The following is a 21,241-nucleotide window of genomic DNA, read 5'->3' as shown; positions in this document are numbered from 1 at the left end:
ATTGGCACCAAAAAAAAAAAAAAAATAGAATACATCAAAAAGTTACAATAAGATTTTTATTAATTTTAAAATGATGTTTCCTAATTAATAAATATTATTTATGCCTGGACAGTTTGGAAATTCTTGTGATACTGAATATTAGTTACAGATGAATTTTAACACATTTCTTTTTTTATTTTTATTTTTTTGAGATATGGGTCTTATATTTTTCAGGCAGGCCTTAACCTTCGGTTTTAAGTGATCTTCTTGTTTTGTTTTTATTTTTGCCAGTCCTGGGGCTTCAACTCAGGGCCTGAGCACTGTCCCTGGCTTCTTTTTGCTCAAGGATAGCATTCTACCACTTAAGCCACAGCACCACTTCCGGCTTTTTATATATATGTGGTGCTGAGGAATTGAGCTCCTCACCACTAGGCCATATTCCCAGCCCCTTAAGTGATCTTCTTGATCTCAGCCTCCCAAAGCTAGATTTATAGGCATGAGTCATGTGAATCCAACTTACAATTATTTATACCAAAATTTGTTTATATCTTGTACTAATTGAGGGTGTACATTATAAGAAGCTCTTTGAAGATGTTCAGTTATATGAGGGTACACATTTTGCTATACCAAGAAGAGTAGCATGAGAAACACCAAAGTCTTAGTATGACATTACTTAGGCAAGCTCTTTAGTATGAGAATTCATATCAGCTCTCATTTTTAGAATGCATCCAATATGAAAGCTTCATTTTAAAGCCAAAATTGATAAACTGTGGTCTGTGGGCCAAGAATGGCTGTTCAATTTTACTAAAGTGCAAGGATAATGAAGAAAAAAAGAGACAGAAGAAATAAGCACCTGTACCACAGAACTACACCTACTTAATCTTTGATAAAGGAGCTAAAACAATAGTATGGAAGAAAGATAGCCTCTTTAACAAATGGTGCTGGCAAAACTGGCTCAACACATGCAACAAACTAAAACTAGATCCTTATATACCACCCTGCACCAAAATCAATTCCAAATGGATTAAAGACCTCGAAATCAAAACAGACACCCTGAAAACACTAAAGGAAGGAGTAGGAGAAACACTTGGGCTCCTTGGCACAGGACGGAACTTCCTTAACAAAGACCCAGAAAGGCTACAAATCAAAGAAAGGTTGGACAAATGGGACTGTATCAAACTGCAGAGCTTCTGCACGGCAAAGGACATAGCTCGCAAGATAAACAGAAAGCCCATAGACTGGGAGAAGATCTTTACCGGCCATTCAACGGACAAAGGCCTCATATCTAAAATATATGCAGAACTAAAAAAATTACCTTCTTCCCAAACAAAACCGCAAAGAACCAATAGCCCCCTCATCAAGTGGGCTAAAGACTTACAAAGAGACTTCTCTGATGAGGAAATGAGAATGGCCAGGAGACATATGAAAAAATGCTCTACATCACTGGCCATAAAAGAAATGCAAATCAAAACAACATTGAGATTCCATCTCACCCCAGTAAGAATGTCATATATCAAGAAAACTAACAATAACAATTGTTGGAGGGGATGTGGCCAAAAGAGAACCCTACTTCATTGTTGGTGGGAATGTAAACTGGTTCAGCCACTCTGGCAAGCAGTATGGAGATTCCTCAGAAGGCTAAATATAGAACTCCCCTATGACCCAGCAGCCCCACTTTTGGGTATCTATCCAAAAGCCCACAAACAAAATCACAGTAATGCCACCAGCACAACAATGTTCATCGCAGCACAATTTGTCATAGCGAGAATCTGGAACCAACCCAGATGCCCCTCAGTAGACGAATGGATCAGGAAAATGTGGTACATATACACAATGGAATGTTATGCCTCTATCAGAAAGAATGACATTGTCCCATTTGTAAGGAAATGGAAGGACTTGGAAAAAATTATACTAAGTGAAGTGAGCCAGACCCAAAGAAACATGGACTCTATGGTCTCCCTTATTGGGAAGAATTAGTACAGGTTTGGGCAAGTCATAGCAGAGGATCACAAGGCCCAATAGCTATACCCTTATGATCACGTAAGATGATGCTAAGTGAAACTAACTCCATGTTATGGAAATGATTGTTATATCACAGTTGTAACTACTTTCAATGTCCCATGTGTATCTGTAGCTTCTATTATTGATGATGTTCTTGTATCACCTTCCTGTGGTTGTACCTACATTATCTCTGTAATCTTATCTGAGTATATTGGAAACCGTGTATACTGGCATTGGAACTAGGAAATTGAAAGGGAATACCAAAATTGAGAGACACAGGGTAAAAAAAGACAAACAACTACAAAACCAATACTTGCAAAACTGTTTGGTGTAAGTGAACTGAACACCTCAGGGGGGGAAAGGGTAAGGGGGAGGGGGGAGGAAGTATGGGGGACAAGGTAACAAACAGTACAAGAAATGTATCCAATGCCTAATGTATGAAACTGTAACCTCTCTGTACATCAGTTTGAAAATAAAAATTAAAAAAAAGAAATAAGCAGCTGTAGCAATGACAGCAGCTAAAAAAGATTGGTCTACTCAATTGTTGATTTGCAGAAAAATACCACACTCTCTTTTCATTATCTATTCAAATGACAATAAATAATTAACAGAAATCTCTTACCTGTCCAAGTATTTGTGGAAAGGAAGTCTTAATTGTCACCTAGTTAAAACAATTATTTAAAAAATGTTATTTACCTTAATCTTCTCTAGTTCATATTTGATTAAACTAAGTACTTCTACACATTTCTAAGTAGTAAATTCTTAAATAATGGTAAAACTAAAGGCACAGAGATTTTAAAGAATCTTCTAAAGTACCATTTAAATATCTTGATACCATTGTATCAAGTATAGTTTTATCATTCAACAAATTTTCCAATATTCTTTTTATTATTATCTTTAAGTAGTTGTACAAGAGAGTTGCCATTTAACAAAGCAGTTTATGAATATAATGCATCTTGATCAATGTCACCACTTTCAACATTCTCATTCATCCCTCCTCTATCTACCCCTTCTTTCACTATTCTTAATTTTATAGGATATACCTTGGATTCGTGACTGCATTCTGCTTCTTTTCTCTTCATTTACCCTTTTCTCTTTGACCCCCACCTCACCCCTTTCAAGTTCCCACCTATGCTATGATATGTACAGCAAACTACTTAAGTAACTAGAATATTTAATAAACAGATTGTGCTGGCTATAGGAATTTAAGGAAAAATAATGTTCCAAAAATAAGTTGATTTTTAATTATTTCTACCATTCAGGGTTCTTTGGAGACATTAGAAAGTCTGGGGAAAGGAGATAAAATGTGACTGTTTTGTCAAAGGGGTACCTCTTGAAAATATACAATGTGCTAAAAAAAATGAACATTTTAAAAGCAAGAAGAGCCAAACTAGTAGCATAATTGTCACTATCATTTTAATATTGAAATATGAAGGTGCAGTTAAAAAATGTAGACCTACAAAGTCCCTTATTATTAGAAATAGACTGCAAGGTATCAAAGCATTAATGAAATCCATGAGCTATGAATTAATTCATATTGTATGTCCAACTGAAACTTAATGAAACAGATTCTATAAATTTGAGAATACCAATTCTAGTTTATCCTAAAAACGTTAGTTCCATTAAAGAATCCAAATACTTAAAATTTAACACAGGTGAACAGAAATAAGATATTTCATATAAACTTAATGTTGTAATATCACTGAATTGAAATCTATTTAAAATGTTAAATGTTTATTTTTTATATTTATTGGATTCCACATCACCATATATCTACAGTTAATATAAAAACATTTCTACTTTATTTAGTAACTGACTCAGACTTAAAAGTTATGAAACTATATGAGTTACCTCATACTGACAGTCTGATGATGTATACATTTTTAATAATGCCACATGGCTGTCATTTTCTGGTTGAGCAATATGAAGCTTCACAGAAATTTCCGTGGTGGATGGAACCCTGAAGAGAACGTGTAAATAACAATTCTTCAATACAAAATGCCAGTACCTATACAAGATTCAGTCAATGCTCAACACAATACAATGAAATAAAGTAGAGGAAGGCAGGTGATAGACATCTTATTATGGATCACCATGTTTTCAATCATATCACAATTATTTCAATGTTCCCGCTTAGGATTTAAGACTTGGGGGAGAGAGTGGAAAGGGGCTCATGTTTCCTATAAGTAGGGCTTAAATTCTATATCACTTCATACTATATGTTATCTTAAATTATGGACATTGTAATAAAGGAAATACTTTAGTAAGAGGTGCTTCCGTAATTGAAGTGATTTAAAAAAATTGAGCAGACTATCTACTTTTTTCAAAAATACCAAAGTTAAATTCTCTCATGAGCTTACTGTGCAATGGTGAGTGAATCTTCATAAGACCAGGGAATATGAAGTTTGTAGATACTAGTAATTTCCTCTGTTAAAATATAAAAAAATGAAGCATTACTCATCATGTTATACAACTTTTACAAAAGCTACCATAATATCTAACTAATCACACAATTGCTCAATTTTATGAAACATAAACAGCAGTGATTATATCACATAAGAAACAATGGAGATTTCATTAAGACCTACAGAAGCTATTTGGATATATTAAGCAGATGAATCTGAATTAGTACTATAAGAAGACAAAGATATATAGTACTTTTTAAAAAGTAGATATTTGAATGCAAATAGATGAAGGCACATTCTATTAGGGACTTGTATAGGTAGGCACTAGTGGCTCATGTATGTAATCCTAATTACTCAGGAGGCTGAGATCTATCATGGTTTAAAGCCAGCCCAGGCAAGAAATTCTGCAAGACTCTTCTCTACAATTAACTATAAAAAGCCAGAAATGGAGCTGTGGCTCCAGTGGTAGAGGGCTAGCCTTGTGCACAAAAGCTCAGGATCAGAGAGACCCCAGGCCCAGAGTTCAATCCCCAGGATAGGCAAAAGAAAAAGAAAGTATCTATATTCTATATTTCCCTTGGAAACACAAAACATTTTTCCTATTCTCATATACTTTATATACTTCATACAAAATATATGAGAAAAATATGAAAGAGCATTATAGAAAACTAGAGAACTACTGATTCTTCAAATGACTATACTACTTCTTATATATTTTTCAGAAGATATATTTACCTTTGACTCCGGAGCACCTGCTTAGCACATTGATTTTAAAAGCTTGGTATATCTAATAGGGGTTTGACCACAAAAAACAAAAACAAAAAATTTTACTTGCTTAGTGAAACAGTAAACAAAAGCAAATCCTTCCTGTTACAGTCGAGATAGTTACCTGTCCAAAGTTCAGAAGCTCTATATTGTAGTACAGGCCATTTGTATTTAATATTACTTTTCGTGAAGACAATCCTATTGAAATGAAAGTATTGTATTGTTTAGAATATCCAAAGTTTTTAAACATTTGATTAAATAACAAAACAATGCCAATAATTTTGAGATTAAAAAATTCAAGTACTTACGTTCAATTTCAGAAAGATATGTTTTCAATGTAGGTCTTTCATTTTATAAGCTTTTTGTTATTTCTATACTACTACATTATTACTTATCAAGTAATACAGATTCTTTTTATGGATATGGATACACACACACACACACAGCGTATATAAAGCTTGAAGCATACCAAAAGGGCACAGTATCCAACCTCAAAAGTGCTCCGAATACCCATATCTTAAGCAAAAGATACATAATGTCAGTACTAGGTTATAACCCAATGAATAAAAATATCTGCAAGTCTATAGCAACATCAAAATAAAAGAAAGATACAGGACATCTTCATATGACAGGAGAATTGAATAAATGCAAAATGTCATAGTAATATTTGCTGAAGATTAGATAAACTAATGGATAATAAAATGAGTGGGTTATATTACATAAAAACAGGATATTTACCTATTTTCAAAGTATTTCTAAAAAATTACTAACTTTACAGTGGAGAATACAACTAGCATCATCTTAATCAATATGTCAAGATTAAAATCACTACTAATTGGATATATTGGCATCATTTATATTGATATAAGAAATGTACATAATTTCTGTGGTATTCTTGGCAAGGTTGTACAACCTCAATCAAATAATAAGAAAGCATTAGACAAATCCAAACTGAGGGATGGTCTACAGAATTACTGACCAGCACTCTTCCAAGGTTTTAAAATGATGAAAGACAGGAAGGTCTGAGAAACTGTCACATATTACAGCTGTAATAATATGTAGTACAGCTGTTATAACAAATAAAATGAAGAGGAGTAATTGATAAAAAATCTGATGAAAGCGGGTAGTCTGGTATTTATGAGGTTAATAGACTGCACCAATGCTAACTTATTGTTAAAAGCCAAGGATAGTGGTGTATACCTGACATTCAAATAATTCAAGTTCTTGGGAGGGTAAGGCAGCAGAGTGGGGAGTTCAACCCTTGCCAAAGTTACACAGCAACATCCTGTCTCAAAGGAAAGGGAAAGTACTGTGTTTATGGAAGAGATCAACATCAAAGAAAGATTGGGTGAAGGATACAAAGGAACTCTACTCTTTTCTATAAGTTTAAAATTTCTTCAAAATAAACCTTATAGGAATACTTAAATTCAAACATTAATGAATCAGATAACAATTTAACTTATGATAAAATTTTATAATAAGGAAAAGCATTAGTATAAATTTTATATAACAATACACACATACACACTTGACTACTGAAAATATGACTGGAAAAACTCCTTTTAAGATTCACTTTTCAGAGAATGATTGATTGCTGGTTCAGAGTTAAATGAGAATAGAATACTGAACCATATCATAGACTATTTTAAGAACTATACTTGAAAAAAAGACTGCTTCACTGCAGATACCTGGCAAAATAAATCTGTACTCAGTTAAAAATAAAGGTTGTTTAAAGTCCCAAACCAAGTACTTACCAAAGGAAAAAAGATGAGTTACAGGAAGCTGTATGGATCTTGTTTCTTTTTTAAAGAATTCACAATCTACAACAAACTGAAATACAAAATATTATTAGATTTATTAGAAAATATAGAATAAAACAGAAAAAGATCTTGATGTCTGAGTGGAAAATATTACACACTCTTAGCTTTGGTATTAAGTATTGATCACACTGTAATTCTATATCTTAGGTAGGAAGAAATCCTCATGCTACATGTGTGTTATTAAAAACAAAAGAAGAAAAAAAATAAAAACAAAAGAAGGAAATCCTCATGGATTTGCTACACTGAGAAAACTTGCTTATAAGTTTAACTTAAATTAATTAAAATTATTAGTGTCATGCCTATAATAACTTCATAACAACACTTTCTTATAGTTTTATGTGTTTGTAGATGGATATTTAAAGCATTAAGATTCAAGGCTAACTCAAAATTAAGACTGTAGATAACCTATTTCTAAATATTTTTATATCAAGAAACTAACCCCCTTCAAACCCAGTAAACCAATTATTAAATGGGCAAAGGAGCTAAAGAGAGACTTCACAGGAGAAGAAATAAAAATGGCAAAGAAGAAATAAAAATGGCAAAGAAACATATGAGGAAATGTTCAACATCCTTGGCAGTAAAGGAAATGCAAATAAAAACAACCCTGAGATATCACTTCACTACAGTTAGAATGGCTTATACTCTGAACTCAGGCAACAACAAATGCTGGGGGGGATGTGGAGAAAGAGGAACCCTTCACTGTTGTTGGGAGTGTAGACTAGTTCAACTACTCTGGAGAACAGTATGGAGGTTCCTCAAAAAACTCAGCATAGACATACCCTATGACCCAGCCATACCACTCCTAGGCATCTATCCTGAACAGGATCCAGGATACCACAAAGACATCTGCACATCCATGTTTATCACAATAGCCAAAATATAGAAACAACCCAGATGCCCCACTACAGATGAAATGGATCCAAAAAATGTGGTACATGTACACAGTGGAATACTACATAGCGATTAGAAATGATAAAATAATGGCATTCGCAGGGAAATGGTCAGATCTTGAACAGATAATGTTGACCCAGACAAGCCTAGAACACAGAGAATAAAGGTGCATGGTCTCCCTGATATGTGGTTGTTAGGGGGATGGGGAGAACAGTAGAGATCATGTCTGTAAAATGACAAACTTCTTTTCAAATGGTATTTCCACATGTTTGGTCAGTGACTTTACAGTATGTCTCTAAAACCAATTACTAAATAAACATAAAAAGGTCTAGGATAGACCTATCAGAGGATCACAATAGCTCAACAGCTATGTACATATGATTATATATGATGAGGCTAAGCAAAATGAACTCCAAGAGATGGAAACGGGATGATTTTATTGTTGTCATTATGTTTAATGTACTAGGTGAATTTCCTTTGGCATACCCCCTGTGGTCACTGTATATGATTTTGGTACACTGAAGTAGGGAAGGGAAAGAAAAATGAGGGAGGGTGTAACAAATAAGATAAGAAATGTACTCACTACCTTACTATGCAACTGTACCCCTCTGTACATCACCTTGTCAATAAAATTTAATTTAAAAAATAAGTAAAATAAATATTTTATAGTCAACAGGAGAATTGAATGTTACTTTTTTAATCCTACATTTTTAAGTAACTAGTCTAAAAAGATTTTAAAAGCAATGTGAAGACTTAGTATCATTCATACTGTAATTCATCTACAAATGGCTACTGTTAACTGTGTAAGATTATTTCAGGCCAACCAGTTATTATAGAAAATGGAAAAAAAGATTTATGAAGAAAAATAAGTGACACTGCTTCACTACAATTTCTGTAGTGATATTTCTTTAAATAACATTTCTTTCACAACAACGACCTGCAAGAATTGTTTCTGTAAAGGTATAAAAATTAAAATATCTATAATGTAATCAAATTATTTTGATCAGTAGAGGCTGATCTAAAAAAAAAGGAAGAAAGAACCTAAGGCCAAGAGGAATGATACAAGTGATAGAGTGCCTTCCCAGCAAGCATGAACTTCTGAGTTCAAATCCAGGTACTGGGCTGGGATGTAGCTCAGTGGCAAAGCGCTTGCTTAGCAAGTGCAATGTCTTGGGTTCGATCCCCAGTACCAAAAAAGAAAAGACCAAAAAAAATCCAAGTACCAAGAAAACCAGGAATTTAATTCCTAAAATTAGAAAGCAAGAAATCTGCTGCCTCCGGTAAGTGGAAAGTTATTGGAGTCTATCTTTAGTTTCTGGCAATGAAACCTTGGATGTCGACACAGCATTATTCGTTTGCCTCTTGCATAGATTTTCAAAAAAGTAAAGAACAGGTAAGGAAAACAAACAGCAATAAACAAAATAGAAAGCTTGCTAAGGGCTTTTGTTTTCATTCACTTCTCCTAAAAGTCAAAGAAAGAGTTGAGCGTTGGTGGCTCCTATCTGTAGTCCTAGCTACTCAGGAGGCTGAGATCTGAGGATAGTGGTTTGAAGCCAGCCAGGCAAGAAAGTTTATGAGACTTCTCTCCAATTAACTGCCAAAAAGCTGAACATAGAGCCTACAACTCAAGTGGTAGAGTGCTATTCTTCAGTTAAAAGCTCAGGGATTGGTCCCAGACCCTTAGGGCTGGATTGAAAAAAAAAAAAACAGGTAAGGAATACTTTATAGATATTGTTTCTTTAAAGAAAACAGCTGTTAAAAGGCTAGAGAAATTATTTATTAAACAGAATTATTCATTATCTTTTTAAAAAGTACTTTCGGGTAAGTTATGAGTCAGGAAGAACCTTTTAAAAACAATTCCCATCACTTGGTGCAGGTATCTGAAGTAACAAGACTTTTATTATTGCCTAAAAAATTTGGATTTATATAATGAGTAACTTTTTATTCAAAAGAGAAAAGATTTCTTGGCTTGGTTCTAAAATAAACATGGTTAAGTAAATTCCTAGTGAGGCTGTTTTTTTATTGTTTGTTTGTTTGTTTTGGGGGGGGATCAGTTGTAAGGTTTGAACACAGGGCCTGGGCATTGTCCCTGAGCTAGTCTCAAGGCTAGTATTCTACCACTTTGAGCCACAGCTCCAATTCTGGTTTTCTGGTGGTTAATTGGAGGTGAGTCTCATGGACTTTCCTTCCTTGGGTTAGATTTGAACTGTGATTCTTAGATCTCAGCCTTCTGAGTAGCTAGGATTACAGGTGTGAGCCACCAGCACCAGGCTTTCTTAAGGAGTTTTATTTTTATTTTCTGTCATCATAAATGAGATCAATCTACATTTTAAATTATAGTTTTATAATCTTCAAGTTGTCGGGCAAAGGAGTTATCATTCAACCAATCAGTTTACAAGTACAATACACCTTGATCGATGTCATCCCTTTTATTATTCAACCCTATAAATCCACATTTTGTATTTCTAAAATTATCAACTGGCTAAATATTTTTACATTGTCTATTTGAATATATGCAACTTTCTGATGATGGACTATAACATAATCATGCAAAAATATGAAAGATCTAAGTTCATTCTGAGATAGTGTTGCGTAAAAGTAGAGACAGCAATGTTACTTTCCAAAGAACAGTAAGATACATTGCTATTACATATTTATGAGGCCGCTAAGCCTATTTGGTAGAAAAGCTCATTAATTTCTTGGAATAACCTGAAAAGGCCTTTTCAAGTTTGGGAAAGATGATAGATTCATTCAAAACCAACTTACCTGACAGAAAAACCCTTAAGGAGAGCTTTTAGCACTTATGATGAATTACCCCTCACTTGAGCTAAGCAAAACAAAACAATGAATCCATTATAAGGTACTTATGAGATTCAGTCTTTGAGATGACTTCTAATTATGACCTTCTTCCCTTTCTCTAATTTCTTTTTATTTTTTTCTAATTACTTCTAAATGTTATCAATTTTCTCATTCAAGTAACTTTCTCAAGCTTTTATGTGACAGTCACTAAAGATTGAGGATACAAAGTTAAATAAAACTTATCTGGGGCTGGGCATATGGCCTAGTGGCAAGAGTGCTTGCCTCGTATACATGAGGCCCTGGGTTCAATTCCCCAGCACCGACATATACAGAAAATGGCCAGAAGTGGCGCTGTGGCTCAAGTGGCAGAGTGCTAGCCTTGAGCGGGAAGAAGCCAGGGACAGTGCTCAGACCCTGAGCCCAAGGCCCAGGACTGACCAAAAAAAAAAAAAAAAAAACTTATCTGGTCTTTACTCTCAAAGAGTTCACAGTATGGTGATAGTAATAAAAACACAATCCAATGAAATATAATAGATGTAATAACTTTCTCAAAAAAGGTATAAACAAATTGTAATTATATTGAGTAATAGGTTATTGAAGGAGTATGGAAAAGGAACAAAAGGATTATTAGGTCTGATCTTGAAGAAGGCTAGCTGGGTTAAATGGAGAAAGGGTATATAGCATAGCAGGCTTTTAAAATTCTACCTTGTTTCCTCTCCCAAAAAATTCTCTTAAAATCTTTGTTTTTCTACTCCCATTTCCCTAGTATAAGCCCTAATAACCTCAATGCCTAGTCTTCTTTCTTTTTTCCTCTTATCTTTTTTCATTAGTACATATTAACTGTACAAAATTAGCTTTTCTATTTTTGGTCCATTCTATACCACAAATAAATAAATGATGTGGATCCATTATTGCTTTGGTGAAAAATCTTAGAGCTTCTTTCAGTTTTCTGAATTTTATAAAGTCCTGAATTTTCTAATCAAGGCTTTCCTCCAGCATTATTCTCTATATGGTGGCCATCTTTTCAAAATTATTTACGGTTTTTCAAATACATAGCATGCTTTCTCATTCTTTCTCTATGCTTTGCTTTTACTGTTCTTTGTCTTGAAATGCTATGTCCCTTTCAACCTTTTGCAATGTTATTACTACTGACTTTTTGAAATGGATCTTGAAGAATTAAGGAAATGGATTTTGAATTCTATTTCACTTTAATTAATTTACATTTAAATAGCAATACATGCTAGTGATTTGGGGATCGACAGTACAGTTCTGGAATGTTCAAATTACTATAAAAATTCTAACTATTCTTTAAGGCCACATAAAATATCACCTCTCTATTAAGCCATCCTTGATTCCTTTAACCAGAGACATAACTCCCTCTTGTACTTTTCATGCACTTGTTATACTCTGCTTTTTCAAATATGTATTTATGATTTTCCTTTTTCCCATTTTCCCTTTTTTCAATAGGATGATGAGAAACAATGTCATTTGTTTTATCTACTGTATTTCCTGGTAGACTTAAGCATATAAATTACAGAAGTAACAGACAGAAAACTGGAGTCAGTTCTCACTTAGAACTGAGAGATTTGGGTTTATTGTGTGTAGTTCAAGTTGAAGTAAATCATCCTAATGATGTAACAGTCATAGGTGGATCACTAGGAGATCTTTGCTTTAGTTTAAGCCTTATGAAACTCATAAAAATCACCTTAAAATTTATTATGAGTATCCCCAAAACATTGTAATAAAAACCTTAACCCACTTGTTACCTTACTTCCATGAATAGAAGGCACATAAACAACAAGATGAGACAGAGATGGATAATCTTGAAGTCTTAACATCAGAAACTAAAAAAGAGAGAGAGATTAAAAAACTGCTTTTATTTATTAGTGTAGAGATTAATTTGTGTTAAAAGAAATATTAGCAAATACCTAATGTTTTATTTGCCATTGGAGAAAAACTTTTTTTCTACTGCTCAAGCCTAGCTTGCTAGTCCTGAGATTCATTCTCAGACCCCCCGACCAAAAAAACAAACCAAAACAAAACCCACCTCAATTTTATATCCACTATATTACAAAATGCTCATTTTATACTTATTATAGGAAGCCCAATGCCTAATAACTATTGTTATATATGGACTGCCACAGATATTCCTTAAAATAATTTTTTATATAAGATTAATGACTTGAACATACACTTAATTATGTTATATCATTTCTACACTTGTTGCCTTTCTTTTCATAATCTGGCTATTGGTTACAGATGATATTACAGTATTACTGATGTCTCTATGAGACATCCATTTCCCAGCAACTCTTTATTTCCAAACAGAATTCTGAGTAAAGTAAGTTATCATTTGAAGTGACTGGTTACTTCAACATATTGCCAAATTTAATTTTTAAAAAGTCTACTAAACTCTTCTTCAGAGTTTCAAGAGATTCAAGAAAAATGTTAATTTATAGTTTTTTAATCTCTACAAGTAAAACTATGTATGTCATTCCTTCTCATGTATATTTCTAAACAAAACATAACTAAAATGTAAGTTAGTAAATCAAGTTTTATAAATTAATAGAGTATCATATCTAAAATGCCTATGGGCCCCAAATATCTCATCTAAGTATTAAAATTATAAAGTTTAGTTTACCTTAATTGTTGGCAACAGTTCTGCTTTCCATGATAAATCAACCCCTTGTTGGCTATGAAGTATGAAAACATAATAGGAGACAATTATATTATAAAGTAAGCTTAAGAGGAAAAAAATCTACAGATCTGGCTGTTATAGTGAACAGAAATCTAAGAACTCTAATACACTCAGTTTACATAGTGCTTTTGGAAAACAAACAAAAAAACCTCTGACAATCAGCTAGTTCAATGTTTACAAAATTACTGGTGTATTCAGGTTTTTTTCCATTCCAATATTTACAAAAGTCAACAGTATATTCATTTTTTTAGTTTTCACATAAATACCAATACTCTAACAGGGCAGTAATATGTATAGAAGAATATAGAAAGTCATTCTAAAGTGCTCTCTAATGTGCCATTTCTGAATATTGTTTAAGAAGATTGAACAATGGAAAGCTACTAGTTCAAAAGACTTACCACATGGAAGTGCTGTTTATGCAGCCAAAAATCCAACTATTTGTATCCTGTTGATTAAGAACATAAAAAATACTGTGGTAAGCATCCATGTAAATAAATTCACAACCCATTCCTGATATCTAGGATAGGTTGAGAAGGAGCTAGGGAAACACAAAGAAGCAGTTTGTGACTGAGATAGTCAACAATAGGCAAAGCCCTCTAATGTCAACATGGGTGCATGGGTGAGCATTAACCCAGGGCAGCAGAGACAGTGACCTGAAGGTGTCGCTACAGCATAGCACCTAATAAGCAGTTTCCACTGCTAAAGCAAAACTTTTGAATACGTTCATTCGTTATTACATAGTGACCTACATTTTAATAAAAAGCAAAAGTGCTCATTCGTTATTACATAGTGACCTACATTTTAATAAAAAGCAAAAGTATGAGCAAGTGGGTGCTACTTCTTTTTTTTTTTTTTTTTTACAAAGAGAAATGCAGAGTTAGGCAATGAAAAACAATGAAAAGTGAACAAACATTTTTTTAAAGGTTAACCTATACAGTTCTTTTACCTTCCCACTAGTATTTCCATTTGACAACCATAAGAAACGCATTTATACTGAGCACAACTCAAAGGCTCAAGATTGGCGCAGGCTTAGACTGCTATAAAGATGATTGTGATGTTTTCTTAGGTGCTCTGTCTGGTAAGCACTGCCAACAGCCCTTTTTTGCTTTGAGCGATTCCCCAGCACCACATATATAGAAAATGGCCAGAAGTGGCGCTGTGGCCCAAGTGGCAGAGTGCTAGCCTTGAGCAAAAGGAAGCCAGGGACAGTCTCAGGCCCTGAAGGCCCAAGGCCCAAGGCCCAAGGCCCAGGACTGGCAAAAAAAAAAAAAATGTAGATTGTAAAAATTAGCAATATTCCATACAACTGACTTCATCACATAGGGAACTCCAACATATACATTAATGCATTGAATAGTTATTCAAGCCCACTCTAAAATACCATGATATAACCTTTGTATCAAAAGAAAGATTTCTAATTTAAAAAAACACTTAACTAATACAAGTGTCCTAATGAAAGTCTTAGAGGCATGGTTAATGAGAAAACAGAAGTGGTGGCTCTTATCTATAATTTAACATTATGGGAGGCTTTAAGCAGAAGGATTGCAAATTTGAGGCCAGCATGGACAACATAGAAAGGCCTTGTTGAAAAAAAACACAAAAATAAAACAAGACATCTCAGTAATGACTAATTCCCAACGTATACAAGAAAGAAAATGATGCCAATCAAAAAATGTTCTATTTCTAAGATTCTGCTTACAGTCCAAGGACCATGAAACAGAAGATCCAGAAATAAACCCTCAGACCTACAGCCATCTAATATTTGATGAGGAAGCCAAAAATACAAGATGGAGAGGCTGTCAAACAGCTTCCTCAACATATGGTGTTAGAAAAACTGGATAGCCACATACAGAAAACTGAAACTGTCTGTTTCCTGTCTGTCTGTCATCCTATAATAATATCAAAATGAATACCTCAGTATGAGACCTGAAATTGTGAAACTACTACAGGAAGGAGTAGGAGAAACATTAGAACTCAGCACAGGCAGAAACTTTCTAAACAAAATTCCAAGAGTTCAGCAAATCAAAAAGAGAATTGACAAGCGAAACTGCAGGAAACTAAGAAGTTTCTGAAGAGCAAAGGGCATAGTTTACAAACTAAAAGACTGTCTACAGAATGGAAGATCTTTACCAACTATAATATGTACCAGACAGTGGCAATAGAGCTCAAGAAAAATCAACATCTCAATACATGGGCAAAAAGTTAAATAGAGATTTCTCAGAAAATAAAGAAGTAAAATGGTCAACAGGCACATGAAGAAAATAACATTGAGATTCCATCTTACCCTAGTTAGAATGGCCATCATCAAAAATACAAAAAACAAACAAAAACAACAACATATGCTAGCATGAATGTGAGGGAAAAGGAACCCCTAAAACATTTTCGTGGGAATACAACTGGTGCAACCACTCTGGAAAGCAGTTTATAGATTATTCAAAAAACTGAACACAGGATTACCCTTTTTTCCAGCAATACCACCCTCAAACATTTATCCTAAAGATTACAAACCAGGATACAGTAAAGACACTTGCACAGCCATGCTCACAACTACACTATTCACCATAGCCAAGGTATAAAAACAGTCTAGATCTAGCCCCTCAATGAATGAGTGTATCAAGAGAATGTGGTAAATTTATAAAACGGAGTGTGTGTGTGTGTGTGTGTGTGTGTGTGTGTGTGTGTGTGTGTATGTGTACACACTCCAGTCTTGGAACTTGAACTTAGGCCAGGGTACTGTAGCTGAGCTTTGCTCAAGGCTACCACTCTACCACTTGAGCCACAGCTCTACTTCTAGCTTTTTTATGGTTAATTGGAGATGAGTTTCATAGACTTTCCTGCCTGGGTTGGCTTTGAACTGTTGATCCTGAAAGTTACACCTCCTGACAGTAGCTAGGATTATAGGTATAAGCCACTAGTCCCTGGACACAAAATGAAATTTCACTCATCCCTATAGGAAGAATGACATCATATCATTTGCAAAGACATAGATGGACCTGGAAAATACTATGTTAAGTGAAGTAAGTCAGGCCCAGAGAAGCAAAGGATACATGTTTTCTTTCATATGTAGAAGTTAGATTTAATTTGTAAGTATACAAGATAACACATTACAGGTTTTATGAAAGCACACACAAATGTATTAACCAAAGTGTGGTATATACAGGGGAGAATTCAAATAGTCTAATTCCTTAAAAAAAAAAAAACTTACAGCCCAATAAAATAAATACCAGGAAAATAGTACTTGAAAGGTGGCGGGGGCTGTCAAGGAGAGGGAAGTAGATAAATGAAGAGGAAAGGGGGAAGAATCAAGTCATAATGTTCAATGCATAGCCTATGAAACTAGAAAATTTGAGGAAAAGATTGGGTTGAGAGAATAGGGGAGAATGATGAAAGGAGTTATACTGATAAAAATACATTGTACTTATAAACTGATTTGTGGAATGGTAACCCCTTTGTACAACTAAAGATAATTTAAAAATAACATAAAATCTGTTTATAATTTAAAAAAACAGTATCTTTGATGGCTGCTTACATTGTTCAATGAAAGACTGGGAACTTTATAACGGATGAATCATGCTGACACTTCTGGAGCCCTCTGATAATTCTGTAAGTCATTAATGTGATTCTATGTACACTTTTGACAAGCTGCAAGAGGTACACAATTCTACCTATAAAATATCCCACCTACATGCCAGATGTTGGTGGCACACACCTTTAATCCTAGCTACTCAGGAAGCTGAGTTCTAAGGACTGCAGTTCAAAAACAGCTTGGGAAAGTCCATGAGACTGATCTCCAATCAACCACCATAAGACTGGAAGTGGAGCTGTGATTCAAGTGGTAGAATGTTAGCCTTGAGCAAAAGAAAAAAAGGAACAATGCTCAGACCCTGAGTTCAAGTCCCAACACACACACACCTCACTTAAAAAAATTTTATTCAAATCTAATTGAGAATATAGATTTAACTACCAGATTATAGAAAACACAGGTGGTAAAGATACATATTAAAAGATACCACAAGAATATGATTGACTAAGCATGGCTAAGAAACTCAAGCTTGTCATCCTGGATACTTGAGAGGCAGAGACAGATGACTGAAGTTTGAGGCCAGCTTGGACATAAAAATACCTGAAATTCCATCTCAACTAGGGCCATGGCATGGTGGCACATACATGTTATCCCAGTTTTGGGGGTAAGTATAATGGCTAAGTGCAATGCCAAGCATCTGTCATCTCCAGCTATGTGGGGAAACATAATAAGAGGATCACATCTCAGGCTGAACATAAGGCAAGACCCTACCTCAAAAATAGCCAATACAAAAAGGGGATAGAGATTTGGCTCAAGTGGTAGAGTGCCTTTTAGCAAGCAAAAGTACTGCCCTGACCCCTCAAAAGAATTAGTACTCACACTTAACTAAATTCAGAGTGTAATTCTATGGAATGTATAATCCATTTTTGTGAGTGGCTTACAAGGAGCTATTATTATAAGAGACCTAAAATTCCACAAAAAATAAAGACAATGCATAATTTTCTTTGGATTTTTTTAATTAATTAATTTATTTTTTCAAATTTTTATTATCAAACTGATGTACAGAGAGGTTTCTTTGGATCTTGACTCAAATAATTTAACAAAATTTAAGTGAGCTAAGGGAAATTAGCTCGATTAATTGAATCTAATGAACTGGTTATCAGATGACATAAAGTAATTACTATTAATCTGTTAGATGAAATAATGTTATTATATGTAAAAATCTGTATCTGATTAAAAACACTGAATTATTTATGAGTTAAATACTCTACTTTTACAATAAATTTGAAAACTTTTCTTTTCATTTCTTTTGCCAGTCCTGGGGCTTGAATGCAGGGCCTAGGCACTGTCTCTGAGCTTCTTTTGCACAAGGCTATCACTTTACCACGAGAATCACAGCTTCACTTCCAGCTTTTTCTGTTTATGTAGTACTAAAGAATCAAACCAGGGCTTCATGCATGCTAGGCAAGTACTTTACCACTAAGCCACATTCCCAGCCCGAAAACATATTTTACTTTACCACATTACCTAATGGTTCACTAAAACTCACACACCTCAATACACAAAGGGGATCCTCCAATAAGTTAAATGGATAATTAGTACTTGGGCAAGTATTTTTCTCAATATAGTCCATAACTTGAAATAACTATCAAGTAAATGTGGATATTTCAAACCACCACTTTCAGGGCCAGATTCCCTTTGTAATTCCATTAAAAGGCATTATTCTTTGACACCATACCCAAAAAGGCTAGCTACTATCTTTTCTAAATACTATATACTAGTATCAGATGGCAATATCTACTAGACAAGTACTATGCTAGATCTTGCTTCTAAAAGACATAAACTGGTCCTGCTGGTACATGCCTATAATTCCAGCTACTCAGGAGGCTGAGGGAAGAGGATCTCAAGTTCTTAAAGGCCAATCTGGGCAAAATAACAAAACCTGATCCTGAAAAAATAAATAATAAAAAAATCACAAGAAAACAAAATAGAGAAGGAATTAAGTTACGCAAGATGCAAATAAAATGCATCCTGAAACATATACCAAAAAATGAAATTCATGACAGAGGAAAAAGAACACAAATTGTGAAGAAAAAAATCCTTAAGGTAAGCTTTGAAAGAAAAGTATGAAACTTATTTCTAATACAAACACAAAGTATGCTACAGCATCTAACATGTTAAAAAAAAAGATGGAACACTTCCCAAGTCTATATGCTCTTCCTTTTTTTTCTCTTTTCAGCCCTAGTAATAGTTTTAATTCTAAGATGCCATCATAGTGAACAACCTTAACTTTTATGCTACATAATTATATTCAAAGCTTTATGTATTTTTGTTTATAATTACACAGTAATTATAAATGTTTAGTACCATACTGATGACAAACACTATTTTGTTGAAAAGGTCTTGCATTTAAAAGGAAAAATTTATAAAACTCAAGGCACTAGGCCACAACCAATATCCAATTTTTATGGAAAAAAATTGCATTGTGGGAAAAAAAGCTAATGAAATCTCATTTCAAAACACAGCATACTTGAATTTAAGAATCTAAAAACAATATTAAAACTCAAAATCTTCAAGACAGAAAACAATACAGTGAAATATCTTTTGAATTTTTTTCATAATTGAAGTTCCTCTTCAGTTACAAAAATGAAATCAAGAAAACAACAGGATTCTTCTTTTTTTCTTTTATAGTAATTCCTTTAACCTAAACAAAAATTTCCAATTCTTCTTTTGGTAGTACTGTATTCTTGAAGTTGTAGCTAGAATATTAACATAATATGGAGGGGATGAGACTTCTAGTCAATTTCAAATCAGTAAATCCATGTTTTAGTATGTCACTGTTTCTTAAAAACATATTCTGGTATAAAATGTACTGCTATTCTAAAGTACATCTTTTGTTAATATCAATACTAGATTCTTAGTACCAAGATACACCAAGGAAAATCTGTTCCTATTAATGGCCATGGTCATCTAAAATTTAAGCTTATCATCATTAACTTGCTATTCTTTACAGGAGCAATGGCAATTTCCTCTGAATCATTTCCACTTTAGTATATGTGCACTGAATAGTTTTTAAAATAATATCTATCATAGTGTTTTTTAAAAAGAAACATAAATCATTACTTTGATATTGTATGTCCAGACTGCATTGTACAGTGACTCTGCTACTTTCAAGAATATCTGGAATCAGCCAAATGCCAGTGGCTCATGCTTAATCCTAGCTATTCAAGAAGCTGAGATCTGAGGATCTCAGTTCAAAGACAGGCTGGGAAGGAAAGTTTGTGAGATTCTTACTGCTAATTAACCACCAAAAAGCCAAAAGTAAAGCTTTGGCTCATATAGTAGAGTGCTATCCTTGAGCAAAAAAGCTCAGGGACAGTGTTATGGGCCCTGAGTGCAAGCTCTAGGACAAGTGTAGAAAAAGAAAAAAGAAAACTGGTTATCAACAGAACCTCAAATTTTGGTATGGAAGCCAATGAATATCAGAATTCATTTGATAAAATTTCTATAAAAGAACTTCACTTAATACCCAGGAGTTTCATAATTAAAAAGACTTTAAATTTAATTCCCTTATCTTGAATATAGTGAAACTAAAACAAATGTAAAAAAAATCAAAATTAGAAACAAAGGTACTATACTCTCAGTTACAGAAAAATTTCTGATTAGTACTTTCCAATCAACACACAGTTATAAACATATTCTGTTACTTAAATTTAATAATAGTTAATAGCTAGATCATATAGATACTAGTTGAAATTTTAAAATATGAATAACCATCGTTCAAACTCACATAAAATGCTACAATTATCTTACCAGCATGGTGCTCTGACAGTAGACATGAGTGTAGATTTTTCTATGATTTGCAAGAGGAAATGTAAAGTATATCTTATCAGATTCCTAAAAGAGAAAGAAAAACACTCAATACCATATTCAATACTTAGCACCATGTAAGGAGTGCATAATGTCAACATTCAAATGTATAGAGAAAGATTGGGAGACATGCCTCAAGTGGTGCCTAGCTTGCACATGCAAGCCTTTGAATTCAACCTCAGTACTAAGAAAAAAAAAGTTTTTTTAAGTATAAATAAACCAAGTGATTAATTATTCTATTCTTAGGGTTGTTAAAAACCAATGTTTTAAGAATGGAATGAAAAGGGTACATAATACAAAGAGATTACATCTAAATTCTGTAGTGCTGAAATGATTTTGGAACTGTTAATAAGAATATATAATTGTTCTGTGATATTTGACCTTTCCATTTCAATAAAATATTCTGGCTACTGAAAAGTCCTAGAAATGCCAATTCAGTAACCATAAGCATCCTTGTGCCAGATTTGGTTCTGCGAAATCATTTCCCAAA

At 33.8% G+C, this 21,241-nt stretch overlaps 1 protein-coding gene across 3 annotated transcripts in view; it reads right to left on the bottom strand.

The window, feature by feature from the left end:
• The window catches only part of Pgap1 (post-GPI attachment to proteins inositol deacylase 1), a 78,211-nt gene that overhangs the window by 23,182 nt on the left and 33,788 nt on the right, over positions 1-21,241 (bottom strand). For all 3 annotated transcript variants that reach the window (XR_007210748.1, XM_048345046.1, XM_048345048.1), the window contains 10 exons: positions 20,695-20,778; positions 13,757-13,803; positions 13,302-13,353; positions 12,427-12,504; positions 6,905-6,980; positions 5,275-5,348; positions 5,121-5,172; positions 4,341-4,407; positions 3,832-3,940; positions 2,603-2,641 (listed from right to left, as the gene is read on the bottom strand). Coding sequence is in view for 2 of the 3 variants with exons in the window: in XM_048345046.1 (XP_048201003.1) it covers positions 2,603-2,641; positions 3,832-3,940; positions 4,341-4,407; positions 5,121-5,172; positions 5,275-5,348; positions 6,905-6,980; positions 12,427-12,504; positions 13,302-13,353; positions 13,757-13,803; positions 20,695-20,778 (678 nt within the window). In the remaining variant the exon portion in view is untranslated. The remainder of the gene's footprint in view (positions 1-2,602; positions 2,642-3,831; positions 3,941-4,340; positions 4,408-5,120; positions 5,173-5,274; positions 5,349-6,904; positions 6,981-12,426; positions 12,505-13,301; positions 13,354-13,756; positions 13,804-20,694; positions 20,779-21,241) is intronic.

This window comes from Perognathus longimembris, chromosome 4 (assembly GCF_023159225.1).
Source record: "Perognathus longimembris pacificus isolate PPM17 chromosome 4, ASM2315922v1, whole genome shotgun sequence".
NCBI classification, from domain to species: domain Eukaryota; kingdom Metazoa; phylum Chordata; class Mammalia; order Rodentia; family Heteromyidae; genus Perognathus; species Perognathus longimembris.
The sequence above is the reverse complement of the archived record's forward strand: the minus strand, read 5'-3'. Positions and strand labels throughout refer to the sequence as shown.